The following is a 12702-nucleotide window of genomic DNA, read 5'->3' on the forward strand; positions in this document are numbered from 1 at the left end:
GGTCTTGATTAGAAAGGTCACTCTAACTCAAATTGTTCTTCATCCCTTAATAGTACCATCTATTACCTATAATCTGTGGTAGTGATTAAATCACCGTTTATTGGGTTATCTGTTTTGTTCACCTAGACCGCACAGCATTTAGAACAATTACGTATAGTTGTACATTTTTGCTACTAGTCATAGCTACAAAGGCAGAATGGCACAAGTGGTAATCAGATGGCAATATTAAGGATCACAGATTATTCCTGTGACTAAGAATTTGATTTTATAAAACAGAAAGGAGGCAGTGAATGAAGGTGCCAATCACCAGATAAGAAATAAACTGTCATCCAAGGAGAAGACGGCTCGATTTGGGAGCCGGAGAGGAGTGAAGTGATGGGGACCATGGTAATGTCAACTGATCAGACTTGGTTCATTAGTTGTTTCTCAAAGTTGAAAACAAAACTATAAAAGAACTAGTACATCACTTGTTAGCAAAATATTTTCTTGTAATGGAGAGAATCTGTCTTTTTTCTATCTGTCTATAGTTTTTTCTCTCTCTTTCTATCAGCCCATTGCACCTGCTGTCTCTTTTCCCCTGGGTCAGTCTTTCTCATGGGTAGCCATGTACACGGAAAATTTCCACTTAATTAATTTATTACTCACTTTGAGAAAAAAAAAGCAACATTTTATCTGAAGAGCAGCTTCTCAGGTTTGTAATGCATATTATTCTTAATTTCTCTGCTGCTGCGGGAACATTTCAATGTCCTTAAACATAAAGGATTGGTAGGATATGTTCATTTTTAAGAAGCATTTCACCAAGTCAGTCTATTCAAAGCAATAATAACTTGACTTTACAATAGCACCTTTAATGTAGAAAAATTAGCAAAAGTTCTTCACAGGAGCATTTTCGGACAAAAGTTAACACCGAGCCACAGCAGGAGATATTTTTGCTTAAAGGCCTGAGTTGTAAGAAGAATCTTAAAAATGGAGAGAGAGTGGAGGAAGGGAAAGGATTGGCGAGGTAGCTCAATTCACGGCCACCATTGATGTGCAAATGGAGTGGATATGGATGAGAGACCAGAGATGGATGGAATAGCACAAGTGTTGGAGGGTTGTAGGGCTGGAGAAGATTACAGAGATAAGATGGGGATGATACATTTGAACACATAAGATAATCAAATTGGAGGGGTTTGAATGACTGGGAACCAATGTTGGTTGAGCCCAGGGACGCCGAGGGAACAGGACTTGGTATGGTGAGGATATGGAAACATAGGGTAGAATTTCTCAGGCTCCTGCCAGCGGATCTGCAGTGGCACTAACTGGCTAGCTCCTTCACGGAACCAGCACAGTCATGATAGGCCAAATGGCCTCTTTCGATGCAGTAAGAGTGCACTATATAACCAAGCCTTTCGTAGTTTTAAACATGTCTATCGTGTCTTCTTTCAGTCTTCACTTTTCAGGAGAGAAAAGATACAAGAAAAAAGACACAAGGTTGTTAATCTCTCCTCATACGTCCTTCCCTTAACTGGAGGACAATGTGCTATGTTAAAGGCTACGAAGACATTGAGAAGGACAAAGAGGGACATTCATCACAGTCACAATCACAGAGGATGTCATTTGTTACTTTGATTAGAGTTGTTTAAATACTGTGACAAGGTGGAATCCTGCTGGGGAGAGATTCATTGAGTTCTAGAAAAGAGAAGCACAGGTTTGGGAAGTGACAACGTATTCAAGGGCTTGAGAGTAAAATGAGGTGGGAGGTGGGGCAGTTTATTCCAAAATGAGTGGGGTCAAGGCCAATGTTCCTCTAGGGTGTGCACATGCGCAGATGCGCAGGAACCCAGAAGGTACTGCGAAGATCGTTCACAAGTCGTCCTGCTTAAGATAATTCACATGCGCAGCTGTGAAAAAAAATTTAAAGGTACAGCATAATGAAATGAAAAGGCTGTGAGAACACAGAAAAAATTAGAGGGAAGATTGGTCAAGGGTTTTTTTTATCAGCTAGCATAGGGAGCAGGAAAAGAAGTTGGGCGGTCAGCAGATAGAGCTCTTATATCAACCCGCCCTGGCCATATACTCCAAGACCCCACAGTCACTATCAACATCACACTCCTATGTTCAGTACAGAAGTTTTGCTATCTTGGGTGTATCTTCTTCAATAACAAACACTGGATGACAAAATCAATCATTGTCTGGCAAAAACAAGCCCTCTGTTTTGCTGGCTCATTCGCAGACTTTGGAAAGAGCATGGAGTTTGTCTCAGAATAAAGGTCAAAGTCTACCAGGCAGCGGTTCTTATATCATTTCTTTATGAGTGCAAGACTTGGGCAACATGCAGGCATCACAAAAAGCAACTAAAGGCTGTATCCCAACACGTGGGTGAAAAAACAACCTTGGAGAGACCCAAATTAAAATGTCTGTGTCATCATGCAATTTCAATATTTGAGGAGAACAGAGTCAAGTACCTTCAGGACCAGTGAGCGCGGCACAAAGCCAATGCCTCCGTCCATCTCTCCAACACTGACTTCATATGTGGTATTTGCAATCAGTTAAGCAAATTGAGACATGGCGTCATGAGACACATCGATCCAGACTATAAATTGGTCTTTTATTTTACTTGCTGAGACTCATCCATCAAAGTGACAGGATAATCCATTTATGGTCAACAGTTTAGTGAGAACGGGGTCAAGAGAACAGAAGTTGGATTTCGTGTGCAAGTAGATCTTTCACAGAAATAAGAGGAAATAGGAGAAAAACTAATGAAAAATGTGGGTTGAGGGGTCAGCGCCAGGACCGCACTGGTGGGCAGGATGCAGGACAAGCAGTAGAGGCAGCTGAACAGATGGTCTCGATCTTAGTGAAGTCCATAAGTTCCTCGCATTTGTTGTTGAAAATGAAGGTTTAGGGTTGGGGGAGAGGTAGTTAAGGAAAAGGTTGATAGAGTGGAAAAGAAGCAGAGAGTTATCTTTCCATTTTAGTATGATCCTGGAGCAGAAGACATTTTTGGCAAAGCCTGATAATGTTTTTTGTGGCCCAGCCAGATCAAACAATGGGCAGCTAAACAAGTGCTGGATACATTCGTATCTCTGCTCCTTTGAGTTAAGTATTGAAATTGGAATTGACACCAGGATTAATGACCATGGTGAGAGAGAGTAAGAGCTTTACTGAAGATGTAGATACAGAGAGTGGATGGTGAGTGAGTAACTGAGCTACTGAAGTAATTCAGCAAATGGAAGTCTAAAGGCACTTGGGAGTTTGATGAGGTAACAAAGAGGGTTGATGAGGATAGCTTGTTTGATATGGTCTACATGGATTTTAGCAAGGCTTTTGATCAAGTCCCATGTAGCAGATTGGTCAGAAAATTAAAAGCTCATAAGATCTAAGCTAAATTGGATTCACAATTGATTAATTGGCAGGAACAAAGGGTAATGGTTGATGGGTGTTTTTTGACTAGAAAGCTGTTTCTAGTGAGGTTCCACAGGGCTCAGTACTGGGTCCCTTGCTGTTTGTGATATATATCAGTGACTTAGACTTAAATAGGCATGACAAAGAAGTTTGCAGATGATACGAGAATTGGCCGCGTGGTTAATATTGAGGGAGAAGGCTGGAGGAAGATATCATCGGACTGGCCAAATGGGCAGAAAAGTGACAAATGGAATTCAATCGGAGAAGTGTAAGGTAATGCATTTGGGGAGGACAAAAAAGGAACACATAATAAATGGTAGGATACTGAGAAGTGTAGAGGAACAGAGGGGCAGAATCCCTGAGATAGCAGGATAGATAGATAAGATGGTTAAGAAAGCATATGGAATTCTTTATTGGCTGAAGCAAGGAGTATAAGAGCAGGGAGGTTATGCTGAAACTGTATAAAGTGCTAATTAGACTGCAGACAGAGTACTGTGTACAGTTCTGGTCACCAGATTACAGGAAGGATGTGATTGTACCAGAGAGGGTATAGAGGAGATTTATGAACATGCTGCCAGGAATGGAGAAGTTTAGCTCTGAGGAAAGATTGGTTGTTTTCTTTGGAACAAAGGAGACTGAGGAAAGATTTAATTGAGGTGGATAAAATGATGAGAGGCATAAGTAGTGCTTTTAAAAAATTATTTCATGTCTCTACCTTCCTTTCAGGCAGTGAATTCCAGATACCCCCCCCCACCCCGTCCTCTGGGTTTAAAAAAAAAATTCCTCAAATCCCCGCTAAACCTCCTGCCCCTTATCTTAAATCTATGCCCCCTGGCTATTGACCCCTCCACTAAGGGGAAAAGTTTCTTCCTATCTACCCTATCTATGCCCCTCATAATTTTGTATACCTCTAACAGGTCCCCCCTCAGCCTTCTCTGCTCAAAGGAAAACAACCCTAGCCTATCTAGTCTCTCTTCATAGCTGAAACGCTCCAGCCCAGGCAGCGTCCTGGTGAATCTCCTCTGCACCCTCTCCAGTGCAATCATATACTTCCTATAGTGTGGCAACCAGAACTGCACACAGTACTCCAGCTGTGGCCTATCTAATGCTTTATACAGCTCCATCATAACCTCCCTGCTCTTGTATTCAATGCCTCGACTAATAAAGGCAAGTATCCCATATGTCTTTTTAACCACCTTATTACCTGTGCTGCTGCCTTCAGGGATCTATGGGCATGTAAACCAAGGCCGCTCTGATCCTCTGTACTTCCTAGAGTCCTACCATTCATCGTATACTCCCTTGCCTTGTTATTCCTCCCAAAATGCCTCACACTTTTCAGGATTAAATTCCATTTGCCACTGTTCTGCCCATCTTACGAGCCCATCTATATCATCCTGTAGTGTAAGGCTTTCCTCCTCACTATTTACCACACCACCAATTTTCAAATCATCTGCAAAATTACTGATCATGCCTTCTACATTCATGTCTAGATCATTAATGTACACTATAAACAGCAAGGGACCCAGCACCGAACCCTGCGATATGCCACTGGATACAGCCTTCCAGTCGCAAAAACAATCTTCGACCATCACCCTCTGACTCCTGCCACTAAGCCAATTTTGGATCCAATTTGCCAAATTGCCCTGTATCCCATGGGCTCTTACCTTCTGGACCATTCTCCCATGCGAGACCTTGTCAAAAACCTTACTGAAGTCCATGTAGACTACATCAACTGCACTAACCTAATCTACACTCTTAGGCCAGAATTTTTACCTTGATGGGTGGGCGGGCAGCCGAACTCCACCGCCAAAGCGAGCCCCGCCGCCATTTTAAGTGGGCGGGCCAATTAAGGCCTGCCCAACAGGAAGTACTATGCGCTTCCTGTGCAGGGGGGGAGGGATTCCCCATCTGTCAAAGTGCGTTCTTTTGTGCATGCGTGCGAAGGAGCGCACATCTCCCTGAGACTAAGTGCTGTCTCAGGGAGATTACTGACAGTATAAAAACCTTTAAAAATAGAAAAATATTAAAATTATTAACATGTCCCCCTCATGTGACAATGTCACACGAGATGGGACATCTTAATAAGAAGCACATAAACTTTATTGAAGTTTTTAAAAATGGACATGAAACCTCATCCCACCAGTGGATGAGGTTTCATGTATTATCAGAAGCCCGCTGGGGCTCCTGGCCTGCCCGCCAGCCTTAAGGTTGGATGGGCAGTGCATTTAACAAGCTTAATTATCATGTCAATGGCCTTAATTGGCCATTGACAGGTTGGCGGTGGGACAGCTGATTTCGCTGTCTTCCCGACTTCCTCAATATTTAAATGGACCGGGATGATGTCGGGGGTTCCTGCCAACATCATCCCGCCTCATTTTCCCGTTGGCGAGTGGGCCCCGCCCCCAAATCGCCGACAGAAAAATTCTGCCCTTAGTTACCTCCTCGGATAATTCAATCAAATTTGTTAGACGTTATCTCCCCCTGACAAAGCCATGCTGAGTATCCTTGATTAATCCTTTCCTCTCCAAATGGAGATTCATTCTGTGCCTCAGAATTTTTTCCAAAAGTTTCCTTACCACTGATGTTAGACTCACTGGCCTATAGTTCCCTGGTTTATCCCTACCACCCTTCTTGAATAATGGTACCACATTCACTGTCTTCCAGTCTTCTGACACCTCTCCTGTAGCCAGAGAGAATTTGAAAATTAATGTCAGGGCCCCTTCAATCTCCCCCCTTGCCTCTCACAGCAGCCTGGGATACATCTCATCTGGGCCTGGGGATTTATCCACTTTTAAACTCGCTAAAACTACTAATACCTCCTCCCTCTCAATGCGAATTTGTTCAAGTATATCATAGTCCCCCTCCCTGATTTCTGTACCTCCATCGTCCTTCTCTGCAGTGAATACAGGTGAAATGTAATCATTTAAAACCTCACCTATGTCTTCCAGCTCCTCACACAGATTGCCATTTTGGTCCCTAATGGGCCCTACTCTTTCCCTGGTTATCCTCTTGCCCCTAATGTACTTATAAAACGTCTTCAGATTTTCCTTTATTTTACCTGCCAATATTTTTTCATGCCCCCTCTTCGCTCTCCTAATTTCTTTTTTAAGTAACCCCTTGTACTTTCTATACTCCTCTAGGACCTCCGCTGTTTTGAGCGCTTGGTATCTACCATAAGCTTCCCTTTTTTTCCTTATCTAATCCTGTATATTCCTCGACATGCAGGGTTCTCTGGACTTGTTGGTCCCATCCATTTACAGGAACATGTTGGCCCTGAACTCTCACTATTTCCTTTTTGAATGACTCCCACTGCCCTGATGTAGATTTTCCTACAAGTGGCTGCTCCCAGTCCACTTTGGCCAGATCCTGTCTTATCATATTAAAATCGTCCTTCCCCCAACTCAGAACCTTTATTTCTGTCCTTTTCCATAACTACCTTAAACCTTGCTGAGTTATGGTCGCTATCACCAAAATGCTCCTCCACTGACGCAGGTTTTGTTCCCTAAAACTAGGTCCAGCACCTCCCTTGTAGGACTTTTTACGTGCTGGCTTAAAATCTCTCCTGGATAAATTTTGAGAATTCCGCCCTCTCTGAGCCTTTCACACTTTGTCTATCCCAGTTAATATTGGGGAAGTTGAAATCCCCTATTATTATTACCCGATTATTTTTACACTTCTCTGAGATTTGCCTACATATCTGCCCTTCCATCTCTCCCTGACTGGGGGTCTATAGTACACTCCTAGCAATGTGATTGTCCCTTTTTTGTTTTTATGTTCTTTCCATATGGCCTCATTTGGGGAACCTTCTAAGATACCATCCCTCCTTACTGCAGTAATTGACTCCTTGGTCAATAATGCAATGCCACCTCCTCTTTTACACCCACCCCCTATCAAGCCTGAAGATTCTATACCCCGGAATATTGAGCTGCAGTTCTGCCCCTCCCTCAACCATGTCTCTGTGATGGCAATGATATCATATTCCCATGTGTTGATCAACACTCAGCTCATCTGCCTTACCCGCAAGACTCCTTGCATTAAAATAAATGCCATTCAGCCTTGCAATGTTCTCTTGTGCCTTAACTTGACTACATATGCTCTGCCTTCCAGACTGACTTGGCTTTTCTTCTATATTTGTCTGTACATCATTCCCTACTATACCTCCACTCCGCATCCATTGACAGATTGACTGCCCTTGACATCAAGGCCGCATTTGACCAACTATGGGATCAAGGAGCCTGAGAAAAATTAGAGCCAATGAAAATCAAGGAGAAATCTCTCAGCTCATTGGAGTCATACCTACCACAAAGGAAGATGGTTGTAGTTGTTGGAGGTCAATCATCTTAGTTTCAGGACATCACTGCAGGACTTCCACAGAGTAGTGTCCTCGGCCCAACCATCTTCGGCTGCTTCATCATAACCTTCCCTCCGTCATAAGGTCAATAGTGGGGATATTTGCTAATGATTGCACAATGTTCAGCACCATTCACAACTCCTGAGATACTGAAGAACTCCATGTCCATATACAGCAAGACCTGGACAATATCCAGGATTGGGTTGATAAGTGGAAAGCAACATTCGTGCCACACAAGTGTCAGGCAATGACCATCTCCAACAAGAGAGAATCTAATCTTCTCCCCTTGACATTCAATGACATTACCATCGCTGAATACCCCACCATCAACTTCCTGAGGGTTAACATTGACCAGAAACTGAACTGAACTAGCCATAATAATACTGTGGCTACAAGAGCAGGTCAGAGGCTGGGAATTCTGCAGCGAGTAACTCCTGACTCTCCAGAGCCTGTCCACCATCTACAAGATGCAAGTCAGGAGTATGATGGAATACTCTCCACTTGCCTGGATCAGTGCAGCTCCAACAACACTCAAGAAGCTTGACACCATCCAGGACAAAGCAGCCGCATGATTGGCACCAAATCCACATACATTCACTCCCTCCATCACCGACACACAGTAGCAGCAGTGTGCACCATTTACAAGATGCACTGCAGGAACTCACCAAGGCTCCTTCAACAGCACCTTCCAAACCCATGATCACTACTATATAGAAGGACAAGGGCAGCAGATATATGTGAACATGACCACCTGCAAGTTTCCCCTCCAAGCCACTCACCATCCTGACTTGGAACTACATCGCCGTTCCTTCACTGTCGCTGGGCCAAAATCCTGGAACACCCTCCCTAACAGCACTGTGGGTGTACCTACACCACAGGAACTGCAGCAGTTCAAGAAGGCAGCTCACCATCACCTTCTCAAGGGCAATTAGGGGTGGGCAATAAATGTTGGCCCAGCCAGCGACACCCACATCCCGTGAATGAATAAAGAAAAACCAAGGACATGGGTTTAAGGTAATTTGTAGAACAATTAGAGGGGAGCTGAGGAGAAATTCTTTCCCCCAGAGGGTGGTGGGGATCTGGAGCTCATTGCCTGAAAGGGTGATAGAGGCAGAAACCCTCATAATATTTAAAAAAAAAACACATGGATATGCAGTTGACATGCCAGATCCTACAGGACTGAAAACTATGAACTGGAAAGTGGATTAGGCTGGATTGCTCTTTCTCAGTTGTCAAGAAACCCCAACTTTCCTGATTCCAGAAGTTGGGAACTACAAGTCCCGACAGGCCTCGGGAGTTTCCGCGTATTCATGGATTGGAAGCGGGCAGTGCATACAAGTACAGTACTTACTGTTTTTCGGGCTGGGGACAAGGGCCCAGTGCACCTGCGTTTGAAAGAAAACAGTGCGAAACACGATCATGGGACCCAAGAGTGGAGCGCCATACCAGAGAAAAATCCCAGACAGGGGACAGGGAGAGGTCCCAAAGGGGGAGCCCAGGCCGAGGTCCCAGAGGGAGGAAGAGAGAACCGGGGAAGGGGCCACCAGGAGGAGCAGACCACCGGTAGGAGGAGACCACTAGGGAGAGAGGCAAAGAAAGAAGCTCCAAACAGTAAAAGTGCTGCAGTTGGTAGGCTTCAGGTAGTGAGGGTTCGAGAGAAGCCCTGGAGATCTGAAAAGGCAGCAGAAGGTTGATGACTCCGTCCTACAAACCACTGGGGCAAAGGTAACCTCTTGGAGTAGTGTTCTGTTCTTTGGCTGCACAGAGCAGAAGTTGTGCTTGTGAGTTGATGCTGGAGTGCAGACTCGGATATCTGAGGGAACGGAGTCTTGGGAGACGAGACTGAAACCCTACGAAGTGGGCCATTGTTGAGGCAGTCTGAGTCGGAGCGACTTTTGGAGAGAATTCCAAGGATAGATCTTTGAAAGGGAAGAGTGAAGACTTGCAATTCCTCAAAGGGGAGACAGAGTTTTAAAGAGATTGTGTAACTCAATGAACATGGACATCTGGGTGGGTTGCTTAGATATCCTTGGAATCTGTCTTGGTCATATCTGCCATTTAATGTGTTGTGTGGGTGTTAGACCCCTGTTTGCCTGTTAATTCACATTTAACTTATATTAATCCTCAACATTAGAGTATAAGTTAGATATTGTAAATTGTTTTATCTTTCTGACCTTGTATTGTAAAGTTTATTTTGTTTCTTCAAGCCCGTGGAATCTTGTGGCTTTATTATCTTAGCAAGTATCTTGAATCCCAAACTTTGTATACTTTAAACAAAAGGTTATTGGACCCTAACTGGTTCGTACCAAAAACTTAGAGGTCTGGACCAGGGTCATAACACTGTCAATATGGACACAATGGCAAAATGGCCTCCTTCTGCAACATAAATTTTCTGAGAAAGTAAATGCAGGACTCCATGGTCCTCTCACACGTTTGTTAAGAGTACCTACACTTACTTCTCCTGAACACAAAAACATCACTCGTACAGCAAAAACGAATACAACAAAATGCAGAAATACATCATCATCATCATCAAACTTACCCCTTTGTGTAAAAGAACCTCAACCGCCTTCGTTCTGTCAGGTTCTGATAGTTTCCAACACTCCACCTGCATGTGAAGGTCTCCTGCTCTGGTGAGCGGCATTCTGTGATCCTAGGTCTTTCCAAAGGAACTGTAGCAGAGGAGAGAGATATTCAGGCACTAGTACATTAAACGGCACTGTAGCCATGTCCCAGGAAGGTAACCTGTTTTCTGAGACATTTGACAGTGCACAACTAACAGAACAGTACTGGAACCCTGTACCTCTTTTACCCTGAAAAGCAAGATCCTGCCATTGTACCATCTGCTTTATGATGAACCAATCAATAATGTGCCAATGCCAATACACGAGTCCTCAAAACAACAGTCAGGTTTAGCTTCTTCCCTACCTGAGTCAATCCCCTCTATTCTCCCAGTATCTGACCCATGCCAGGATAAGTTAATACACAATCACGCATTCTTCAAGTACAGGCCTTGGCATGGGCAGGGGAATGGAGAAAAAGTTGCCTTGCCCTGTTGCTCTTTCCTAGATCTTCTGAAAGCCTCTTTCAGACCAAGTCTCTGGGAAGAGATTTCCTGCTGTCAGGCAGGGAGAGTGTATGGTGCAGATGGGGGTTTACAATACAAGATTCCATTCAGAATGGTAATCCAGGGATTCTCCAGGGATCAATGGTTACTGATGGCATTTTTCACCTAAGAGTTTTCACTGCCCTTCTTCCTCTGTTGAGGATGTTGATTTCTTATTGTGCTACGATGCCACATGGATAAATCACTTTCTAAGCCTTAACAAGACTGACTATCATTCCCTTGTTATCTCAACATAAAGGGCCAAATTTTCAGGAAAACTCCCAATTTAGCAAACCCTACTCAGGAAAAAGTACCCCAAATAGGAACATAGGAACAGGAGTAGGCCATTCAGCCTGTCAAGCCTGCTCCACCATTCAATTTGATCATGCGTTTTTCAAGGGGTAGGTGCTAACTGGAGTTGGGCCCGCCAACCCCAGAAAGAGATTGGAGGCAGCCACAGCATTGCCGGGTGCTGAGTCAGGCTGTTTAAAAGGCTCGCCTCAGTGCATCCCAGTTACAATAAAACCAGCAAAACCAAAAACAGCCCCCTAGCCCTCACACCCCCTCACCCCCCACACACTCCCCATGCCCCATTCATGCCAGCTCATACTCACCGCCCAGCCCCCCAAGGCCCCTCATACCCTCCATGCCATTCTATGCCCTTCTACCATGGCCCCATACCCTACATGTAAACCCATGCCCCCAACTCATCTCCACAGCCCTTTATATCCCCAATGGCAACTTAGTGCTAACTCATGCCAACCCAAATAAAATAAAGTTCTAAGTGTCAATTGCAGACTTCGCTATATTAAAAATAAACTCTCATTGATACCATTTAATTCCCTTCAAATATTTAATCTGTTATAAACAAACATTTCCTTCAAGTACTTAATCCCTCATAAAACAAACATGTCATTCAAATACTTAATCTCTTATGAAACATGCATTTGTATTCATAGCCCTTCATCAAAGACAGCTAATCTCTTTATAACCATTTGGAGCTGCCAATCAAACAGTGAACTTTCAACCCCCACCCTCACTGTGATAATGGTAGGTTGTGGAAGCCGTCAAGCAGCACTAGTCTTTAGGTGACAATGAAATCGCAAGCACCATTTTTTTTCAACTGCAGGCTGGATTTTTTTTTCCAAAAATTTAAAGGGCTTGAGGATTTAAGTGACTTGACAGCTTGTCTACTTTTTATGCATATTCATGCCTACTCTTAACAATCCCAAAGAGGTACCTGCCTCCCAAGAAGGGTTTCTTAGCTCTCAAAGGGGCACCTTACCTCTCCAAATAACTCCAGCAGTTTTAGATCTTTTCCTCAAAGGTCTAAAGCCCACAAGTCATGTTTTGGAAATCCCACTAATGAAAATTCAATCTGTTTGAAGGCAGCTGCACTTTTACATGTGCAACTCCCTCTGTGAAATGGGGTGTGCAAAGCACCAGCCAGCCTGGATCCACCCCCCCACCCCCCACCCCCGACCAGTGAAAGTGACGGTTTCCCGGTTTTTGGGGGAGGACTTTTGGAATTGGGCCTCCATTTTGGCTAAGGTGCAGAGCCCTTACATCCCTGCAAAATTTTGCTGTCTGAAGACTATTCAACAATCAGGTCAACAATGGAAACTGCAATCCTGTTCTCATCTGACAGTGACAGAGAATGCCCTTTTCAGCCTGGGTCAGGAAGGCTGGTAGAAGGTGCAAACTCTATCCCAACTCCATCCCAACCTGTTGACATCAATATAAATCATAGTGCCCCTAACATCGTTACAGATGAAATCAGCTTAACTCAGTACAAACAGGGGATTTTCAACATATCTATTTATTACCTTAACCGTCAGTCAGTCACAATGGCGAGTTG

At 44.0% G+C, this 12702-nt stretch overlaps 1 protein-coding gene across 2 annotated transcripts in view; it reads right to left on the reverse strand.

The window, feature by feature from the left end:
- Window positions 1–12702, reverse strand: part of LOC144691754 (growth hormone receptor-like) — a 199780-nt gene that overhangs the window by 37738 nt on the left and 149340 nt on the right. For both annotated transcript variants that reach the window (XM_078560196.1, XM_078560186.1), the window contains exon 7: window positions 10281–10410. In XM_078560196.1, the coding sequence (XP_078416322.1) occupies window positions 10281–10410 (130 nt within the window). The remainder of the gene's footprint in view (window positions 1–10280; window positions 10411–12702) is intronic.

The sequence above is a fragment of the Cetorhinus maximus genome, chromosome 2 (assembly GCF_964194155.1).
Source record: "Cetorhinus maximus chromosome 2, sCetMax3.hap1.1, whole genome shotgun sequence".
Lineage (NCBI taxonomy): Eukaryota > Metazoa > Chordata > Chondrichthyes > Lamniformes > Cetorhinidae > Cetorhinus > Cetorhinus maximus.